Here is a 10054-nt window from a genome sequence, read left to right on the forward strand (position 1 = left end):
TGATGGCTAAGCTGTCATCCATGTTGAACAACACGTCCCACCCCCTACAGGACACCCTGACAGCACTGGGCAGCTCCTTCAGTGAGCGGCTGCTCCACCCTCGCTGTGTGAAGGAGAGGTATCGTAGATCTTTCCTGCCGGCTGCTGTCAGACTGCACAATAAACAGAACAACCGCTAACACAATCTGAATATTATATATTCTGATATGTATATTGTATTCACCCTCTGTACTATGTACAGGTACACAGAGGCCGAGTATCCATTTATCTGGATTATTGTAAATATCCACCCTCTTTGTATATTCCATTTGATTCTATCTTATTTTTTCCCCTGAGTGCTCTTGTTGCTGTTGTTGCACTGTAAATTTCCCCGTGTGGGACAATAAAGGATCTGAATCTGAATCTGAATCTGAATCATTTAAATGTTAACCATCTTAAATCTTCTGCTATATTAAAAAAACAAACAAACAAAATGGTTTTCTTCAAACGTACACATGCAATTGCCCTGACATTAGATATGTGAAGTTTTTTTGAGGCCTGAGAGTGAATATAGAAAGCTGATAGATAGCAGAGAGCTGAGAATGCTGGTCTGGTTCCTGTTCACAGGCTGACCCAGACCTGTATGACTGTTGGGACTCTGGATGTGCAAAAAAGAATCACAAGCTGTTCAGTGTAGACAGTGTACAATCATACAGAATTTGCTGCAGCAGAAGCTGATTAAATTAGCTTAACACATGAAGCCATGTCATGAGGAATGTGCCACGTGCACACTTTTATGATGATATGCTCTCACAATGCCTGACAGCCATTTGGTTTTTGAAGCTTCTGAGATGCCTCTGGAATCAAAAGTCATATTTGTCACTTTGCTCCACACTGAATTTGGCCTTTGGTTAGCAAGAACAAACATGGTGGGTTTTTCACCCTGAGGAGACGGAGACGGAGACGGACCCCCCCAGCAGTCTGATCTGCATTCTGAGTCCTCGGTTGCTTGCTGAAGCAGCTGTTGGCATGTAAAAGGTTGTTTTTCTCTAATTTTACACAGCACAAAGATTTTGCAGAAAGAAGTCCCAGCCTTCCATTAATATTTATTTGTACTGTGTTTGCTTTCTTGTTTATCCTGATTCACCAGTGTAAGAACAGCCCTCATGTTCCCCTTGAGAACTATCTCCTGATATTTACTATCTGCTGCAGCACCATGAGCGGGTCCTCGTCACTTTAGATGAAATAGTGTTGGGTTAACAAGGCAGAAGAGGTCAGACTGGGGGCTTAGTGGGGAGATGACTGAGCAGCCTCAGTTAGCCATGTTTGCCTCTGTTGCTTCAAAAGAATAAAATAAATAAAGCAAAGGCAAATAAAGGAGGCGTGTGATGAACAATGGCAGCTCTCTTCGGGCAAGCTGACACCATAAATGGAATCAACTGTGCCATGTGGCACATACGAGGGAGACAGAAACACCAGTCCAGTGTGAGACGGAAACACTGGTACAGATAGCTGCAATGGTGTTGAGCTACTGACTAGTTTCAATCACATAGCTGCTGTCAGTCCTCCGCGTCACCTGAGCAGTGGCGACAGCGGGGGCCCCTCCTGCTGCTCTTCGTCTAAATAAACTGACACCACAATGAGTCTCATGATTCCAATTCCTTCATGTTACAGCAATAAAGGCATTCAGAGTGGCTCCACTTCCAGGAGCTGATAAAAAAATGCTGCAAGTGCAGCGATGAGGTAGGATAAATAGATGTTGAACATTAAGATGAGGATGTTTGATTGTCATGTGTACACTTGGTTATACTGCACAGTTGGGTTACACTGCATAAACATTTATGCTTTGTAAGTCCTCCATTCTGTCTGAGTATTTAATAAATGAACAATAACTTTTAATAGCTCAAGCAGTAACACACCCAGACTGACAGAAGCTATCGTGAAATGCCCTGTACACAATTGTACACAGGAGTAGTACGTGAGAATAAAGTGATCTGGTGAAGTGAATCCTGTTCAGTGTGTGTGTGTGTGTGTGTGTGTGTGTGTGTGTGTGTGTGTGTATTATGGGAGTGGACCAAAACTGTGTTCTGTTTTGAGCTCTGAGTGAGCAGCTCTCGCAGAATTGCTGCTTCATTGTGGATTCCCGGACAACTTAGAGTTTTAATGCAGAGCGAAAGGGGCTTATGTTGAACTCTGACACTTCTCTGATGGACTGTTGTAGGTCATTTCTGGCCCTCTTGTCATGCTCAGCTTTGCCTGAGACAAATGTGGACTGCTATGTGCTCTCAGTCACTCAAATGATCCAGACTTGAGAGAAGGGATGGACGATGAGCAAAATGATGAAGATTTGGTCACACACTCGATCAGCTGACCTTAACCTCAACAGAGCAACAAAAGGTTACCGACCAGAAGGTCTGCAAACAAGGCTGAGAGTCTCTGCATAAAAACACCTGCAGGAGGAAACTAACAAGCTGAAGTTTTCAATTCATAAATAAATAATTCTAAACTCATTTTTAACTTTATTTAGTTTGTTACGAAAGTCTCACTGACACAGATCCGACAAACTGCATGTGGAACACTGTAGGACAAGTTCCAATGCTCAGAGCTCTCTGTGATTTAGAGAGTCAAATTTTCTTCTCTTGTATCTTTATTACATCTCTGTTGTGCCCCCAGGTTGATTCTGCACCACATTGTTTTTGTGCATTTTATAGACCAACAATGGAGCAACTCTCTTCTCAGGAGAAAAATATGTGTCCCTTGATTACATAGGAGGAAAAAAAACAGAATTATCTGCTGTTACTGAAAGACAAGGTTTTTTATTGTGTTACTCTTACTCAGCCTGTTTCCTACACTCATCCAAGTCCAAAACACTAACTTCATTTTGAAGTACCTCAGTGGTGCCCTGAAATCCTACACATGTTCACAACCTTGATAAGATTTTTGTTAACTCTCAGGACACAGCCTTCAGAAAGTGTTTTCATTTTCAGCTTTTCAATGCAGCATTGACAGAGCGTTATTGTGGTTTAAAATTGGGAGACTCCTGCCATGGGAGTGTTGGCAGGTATGGACTTGTCTCGTGTGGGGTTCTATTTATTTAAAGTGAAAGTAGGATAAATTATGTGTTGTAAAAGATTAACAAGTTGTGCAGCTATAAATCACTGGTGTTCAGTTATTCAGCAGACCATCCCTACAGCTAGCACACTTACAACAGCAACAGTGTGACTAAGTTTTGCAGAACTGCCTAGCGTAGCTACAGCTAGCTGTCCCCCAGCAGCAAGTGAGCAGCCAGGGCAGATGGGCGATGGTTCGCAGGAAGCGCAACCCAAACCAAAGGCCCACAGTGCACCACCAACCACCTTCCGTGGCTAACTGTTTTTGGCCACTTAGCAACACACCCGCTGAGAAAACAACACTGGTAATTGGTGACTCTGTGATGCCGACACCAGCAACCATAGTGGGTGGATGGTTAGGTGCATTCCGGTGGTCAGAGCAGGCAACATAGAAGCAGATTTAAAGCTGCTGGCAAAATTTGGTAATGTTATTATTCACACCCGGCTTTGTCAGTCAAAGGTCAACAAAGTAAATATAGAGTCATGTATAACTATGTGTGTAACTACTACAAAAATCACGTTGGACAAAAATTCTTCAGAAGGTGGTGATGACTCAGCTACTGGAGCACCTGCAGAGGAACAGCCTGTTTCAGTCAGGCTTTAGAGCTCACCACAGCACAGAAACTGCACTTATTAAAGTTACTAATGATCTTCTTAAAGCTTCTGTCACTGCCTGCTCTTCTGCTCTCGTGCTAAGGTGGATAATTCCACTCACTCTGCCACGTCGCTCCTCCACACCCATCTGATCAGCTTTCATCATTTTCACCTGTTGCTCCCTCTTAGGCCTATTTAAGCCACTGTTGGACATTAATGCCTTGCAAGATTGTTATTGCTCCATGCCTGACTTTCCAGCACATTGTTTGATTGGAGTTATTGGTTTTGACCCTGCCTGTCTAGAACTTTTCCTCCTCGTCCCTGCCCTTGTAAATCTGATAACCTTCTGTTCCCAACTAACAGTTTTGCTCTGCGTTTATTCAGACTGTTTCCCGCCTGGAACTGTGGAGTGTTTTCTCCATTCCACGGAGACCTGTGCTTACTTGTTTGCTGTTACCTTCAAGTATTCAATAAAGCAGTTTGGTAAAACTGTCCGGAACTGCTGTGTTGCAAGTGGATCCCACCACATCCGCATCAGCTTCAGATCATGGACCTGGTTTCTATGCTGGTTCTGCTGGACCTCAGTGCTGGTTTTGATAGAGCTGATCATAGCATCCTGTTACAGAGACTTGAACATGTGATTGGGATTAGAGGGACAGCACTAGACTGGTTTAGATCATATCTATCCGATAGATACCAGTTTGCTCATCTCCACGGTGTTCCCTCTTTATACAGTAGGGTAGCCATGGAGTTCCACAAGGTTCTGTACTTGGACCAATCCTTTAACTTTTTACCGTATTTTCACGACCATAAGGCGCACTGTAATAAAAGGCGCAGTCTCAGTTATGGGTGCTATATCTATATTTAAAACATACATAAGGCGCACTGTATTATTAGGCGCATGCTAAAACATACAGTACAAAATGACAACGGAAGTAAAACAGTGAGTTTTGACACGAAGAAAATATTCATTCTTCCGCCACAAAACCATCGAAGTTTTCATCTTCTGTATCTGAATTAAACAGCTGCGCTATTTCAATGTCCAACATCCCAAATTCCTCTTCTTCATCATCTGAATCAGACTCACTGACCGGTTCCAGCGTTGATGCCGGCTTTTGTGAAAGCTCTTACAATACATGAAGATGGTATCATAGCCCATTGCGTCTACAATCCACCCGCATATGGTGGCATAACTTGCCCGCCGCTGCCTCATAGATGTGGCTGGGTGCAGTTATCTTGTCGCGGCAGTAGGTGCGGTATATGGACACCCTCTCCTGGTAATCCGCGGGCAGCCGCTGCGCAACAGTTGTAAAAAAAGCGACCTCCTTGGAAGTGGTCAACGTCCATTTCTTCAGCAATCACTTTGGCCTTTGGTGACAGTAGAGACACCCCTTCCAGTTGTTCACTGTTCCACAACCAACTGTTCCACTCGGTCTTCCAGCTCAGGCCACCTTGCTTTGTTCCCGCGGAAACTCAGCTTCGTCTTCCTCACTTTCGTTCACTTTCTTGTTTTCTCCACTTTCTGACCATGGACTCATTTACATTAAAATGTCTTGCAGCTGCTCGATTGCCATTTTCAGCCGCATATTCGATGGCCTGTATTTTAAAGTAAGCCTCATACGCGTGTCGCTTGACCGGTGCCATTTTAGGGGATCCTTACGTGTAGGTGTGCCGCTAATCGATGGGCGGAGCGTTTACCGTAGTACACCTACCAAAGGCACACAGCAGATTTTGGAACTCAGTCCACACACAAGGCACACCATATTATAAGGCGCACCGTCGATTTTTGAGAAAATCTCAGTGTTTTAGGTGCGCCTTATAGTCGTGAAAATACGGTACATGCTTCCTTTAGGAAACATTATTCGGCAGCATGGAATAAATTTTCATTGCTATGCTGATGACACTCAGCTTTCTTTATCCGTGAAACCAGAGGAGACAGAGCAGTTAGTGAAGCTTTAGACCTGTCTTAAGAACAAATTTGTGGATGTCCACAAATTTCCTTCTCCTTAATTCAGGACAAAACCAAGGTCATGGTGTTTGTTCCTGAACTTCCCAGGGATAGATTAGATCACATTATCACCCCAGATGGTATCTCTTTAGCATCTAGTCTCTCTGTGAGGAATCTTGGAGTAACTTTTGATCAACTCTGGTCCACTCTGAGTTGGACCAGAGAACAATCATCAAACTGTCTGTGTGCCCTCAAATAGTGGAAGCCTCACAGCCTCCTGGAAACTGAACATGGAGGGTATTCCACCAAATCTGAAGACATTTTAAAAATTACACAGAGTATCAGTGCCAAAGGAAATAAATTGAATCAACATGTGTCACTGGCAATGAGAATATCAAAACATTGAGGAGGTGAGACCGAGCAGCAAAACGTATAGTAGAAAATGGGGGCAAAACACACAGGAGAAGAACTAATTGTTCCTGCTGCCAAAGAGACGGTTCGAGTGGTGATCGGTGAGTAGGCAGCAGAACAAGCAAAAGCAATTTCTTTGCCAGACAACACAGTGAAACGGAGTTTTAACGACATGGCTGAAGTCGCATAGAAGCAGCTAGTGGGAAGAATATGAGTCCACAGACATCGCAAGCCCGTCAAATGAGTTTGCATTTGATATGGATATGATGGCATAAAGATTTTCTCTTTCGCAAACCTTTACACTCACAGTGGAGAAAATATTTGAAACTTTGAATGGATTTATGGTTTATAATAAAATACACTGGAAAAAGTGAGGGATTCAGCACTGACAGAGCTCCGGCCATGATTGGAAAACTCGCCAAAACAAGTAAAGGATGTGACATGAAACAATAAATTTCATCAAGTTTCCCATTGCAGTCATGTTTGTTTGCCATAGTGTAGAGAGAGACAACCGACAGCTTCTCCGGCAAACCGGGGTGTGTCGACTTTGTGACTTGCATTCACTTCTATTTGAACTGTCAAATTGATTCTGTGACATTGAGTGACTGTGCAAGTTAGCATATTTAGCTGATATTTTCAGTTACTTAAATGGATTAAATCTATTGCTAAAACAGAAAAACAGTTACTATGTTTCATGTCCATGGCAAAATAGTTCACTATAAAGAAGCTCCTGTTGTGGGACTCAGAAAAACTCAGAATCTTTCAACTGCCTCTTTTAGTTGAGGTGCATCTTGACCACCATGTCAGGAGTCATCAGAGCGCACCTGCAAAACCTGAGAACACAGCTCATAGAAAGCATACCTCTGCTGAATGAGCAGCTCAGCTGGATCCATAACATACTTGTATAAAACTGTGTTTTCAGCACTTGTGACTTTAAAGACTGAGTTCAGGAATAAATCGGATGCTGAGCCAGATGACTATCTGAAGCTGTCGTCCATTCAGCCAGACATCCCACACCTCCCCTCCCACCAGGTGAGTTTTACCTGACTGGTGATTGATTCTAGTCTTGTCTGTCGATCACAGTTATGATTAAATGTTTTTAAGATTTAAGAAGCTTTATTGTACAAGAAAAAAATTCCCTTTGGTGGCATCTCCTTTCGCAACGACAATGTTAAAAGTACAGATAAACAAATGATTGAGAGGGTTGCAGAGATTTCCCACTTTCAAATATAGGGCCAACTTCTTATAAAGTTCTGGAATGGCTGCGGAACAGAATTCAACATTTCCGGACAGTATATTTGGCCACCAGGTGGGGCCGTTTTAGCTAGACCTCTAGTTCAATACAGCAAATATGGGAATGAAGAAAGGCTTGAATGTGAAACCTTCAACTAAAGGGTGTGCAAGTCACAATTCTCAACAGTAAAGCGGTCGAAATGCTAGGAATCCGTTGGTTCTGTGAATCCTCAATTTTTGAACAAAAGGGTAGGGAATAAAGCTTCACCTGCTTTACCAGCACTTTAAAACACGTAAAGAAGTTAAGGTACGAGGGCAGGAAACACTGTGATTAGACATTGCAAAGAGAATCCTGTTCTCATTTGCAGAGTGTAACATGGGAAATATGAAGGTTGGCGGCAGAGCTGCTCGCCCAATAACCCTCATGATCACATGCAAATGAAAAACAAACTTATTTATATTTGGCAGTTAGGACTCTGCTGCGGAGCTGCCGGGTTTTATTCCTTCCCTCGGGCAGCCGAAGGATGTGTAGCCAAGTTCCTTTTTGTTATTAAACATTCTTATTAGAATATTCATATCAAATTCACGGTTACTGATATTCATTTGCTCACGTTTCAAATGCTAAATGTCACAGTGAAATTTAAAACAGCTTGAATGGCATGTTCATTATTTCCTTATTAAAGAGTTCTTTGGATCAGAGATTTGCTGCTCGTGGGGCCGACAGAGCCCTCTGATACAAGCTCAGATTCATAAAAGTTTCTAGGGAGCCACAGGTGAACTACTGCTGTGCTGGAATTTCTACAGAAACAGACACCAGGTGATCCAGTATGACAAGCTGAAGCCTCCAACTTCCAACCATTGTGTTCATTTATTCACCAACCAGGCAGAATGAAGAGGAATAAGTGATGGCAGAAGAGTCATTCAACATTCAACCAGGTCAAACATGTGCCTGTTGTGAAATATAAGATATTTTGGTAAAACTTGTATCAGAGCTAAATGGGAGGGACACCTTAGATGGGCAGAAATGAAGCAGCTAACACATCTGGGGTAGATATGGTGGCATCACCTTTCAGAAAATGGACTGAACAGTGAAAGAGGAAGATTAATCCTCTCAGAATAAAAGAGCTTAAATGCTATGTTAAACATCCCTTGTGGAAAGAAGTCTACGATAAAGAAGATGATGCAGATGATGCTACTTGCACCATTATTGTTGGGAATTGTAGCATGACAGCTTTCCACTTGGTGGTACAACCAGTGATTGTTTGGACAGGTTGTTGCTTGCAGCACTATCAATGAATCTTCTACACTGAATATTTCCTTTTCTGCTTCTAGATTAATCCTTGATTGTTATGCACTGCTCTTAAGAGATGCATGTGGAGCCACTGACCTCGTCGTACACGCTGTCGTTCCGCTCAAAGTCGCCCACCTTCCTGGGGAGTACATGAACATGGAGGTGCTGTAAAAACAAGACAAGGTAACAGTTTAGTAGCGCTGCATTTGAAGACACTTTCAACACCAGGGAGTCATCTGACTCTCCCCACCCGCTACTGTCCTTATGGTTAACTTTGACTTGCTCTTCCAAATATTTTTCTGTTTTTTGTATATGTTCCTGTTTTATATTAGAATTAGTTTAGATGTTAGGGATAATATAATCATTTACCCATCATAAAACTGGGCAGCATAGTTTAGTGGTGTTGATAGTTCGTTTGCAAGAAGAATGTAAACCTTGACCATTTTCCAAACAGCTGTCAACACATAAAGACAAGCATGAGGTGGAGCTGCTCCGAGCTACAAACCTGCACAGGCACTTATGGGGAAAACCTTTCAAAGGCAATGAATGATGGACACAATGTTGTACACAATGAACCTATCAGGTCATCAGAGTCCACCGACAACTGAAGAGAAAGATCTACCTCTGCTAAGGAAATGCAGATTTGTAGGAGTATGATCTGGATGATCTATTCTTTAGCCTCAAGTGTGTCTTTGAGCCTTCAGCTGTCAGCACCCCTGCTGTGGAATTGACTCCCTGTCAAGGTGCAGGAGGATGACGCCCCCTCTATATTAAGAGGAAGATGAATAGCTTCCTCTGTGGTAAAGTTTGGGGTCACTAATTCATTATGCTAAGCTAATGCTAATAGGCAGAACAGGAGCCGCTAACCTTGAGCGACCACATTATTAATGAGGCTGTTGGGTTCATGGTTGCATTTTATAGGTCAGTTATTGCTGTGATTAACACCTTATTTAGTGTAGTTCTGTGCTTGAGTGTGTGTTTGTAACGTCTGTGTCTGTGTGTGTGTGTGTGTGTGGGGGGGGGTTCTGACCTCTGACCTACTGACCACCTCAGTTTTAATTCTGCAATTTTACAGTTAATGTAGTTACATGTATGACATGTGTGTTTGTTGTTCTTTTCTTTCCTTCTCTCCCCCTCCTTTACCCATTTGTCCATCAGCAGGAGGATCAGCTCATATGGGGGAATCCCCTCATGATGCGGTTCCTCCCTGTAAGTGAACCCTGTTGGTGTGGTCTGGTTTGATGAGAAGTGAATCAAAAATAAAGGGCATATTAGCTTTCAACACCTTTTGTGCAGCTAATTTAGCTCACTGCTAAGGGTCCTGCTACAGTAGGATTCCCCGAGGGTGCTAAAGGCTTGACTAAGGTTCAGTGCTGAGTGTAGCACTGAGTGTAGCAGCAATAGACTGATTTTAAAGTCTGAGGCAAAGACCAGCTTTGATGGGCTCACCTGTGGAGATGGGTAGCTCCAGTTCACCACCTGTGTCCA

The 10054-nt window shown here is 43.0% G+C and overlaps 1 protein-coding gene across 4 annotated transcripts in view; it reads right to left on the reverse strand.

Annotated features, from left to right (window-relative positions):
- LOC101074368 (fragile histidine triad diadenosine triphosphatase) overlaps window positions 1-10054 on the reverse strand; it is a 124582-nt gene that overhangs the window by 20020 nt on the left and 94508 nt on the right. For all 4 annotated transcript variants that reach the window (XM_011613636.2, XM_011613635.2, XM_029826298.1 and 1 more), the window contains one exon: window positions 8663-8731. In XM_011613636.2, the coding sequence (XP_011611938.1) occupies window positions 8663-8731 (69 nt within the window). The remainder of the gene's footprint in view (window positions 1-8662; window positions 8732-10054) is intronic.

The sequence above is a fragment of the Takifugu rubripes genome, chromosome 19 (assembly GCF_901000725.2).
Source record: "Takifugu rubripes chromosome 19, fTakRub1.2, whole genome shotgun sequence".
Taxonomy (NCBI): domain Eukaryota; kingdom Metazoa; phylum Chordata; class Actinopteri; order Tetraodontiformes; family Tetraodontidae; genus Takifugu; species Takifugu rubripes.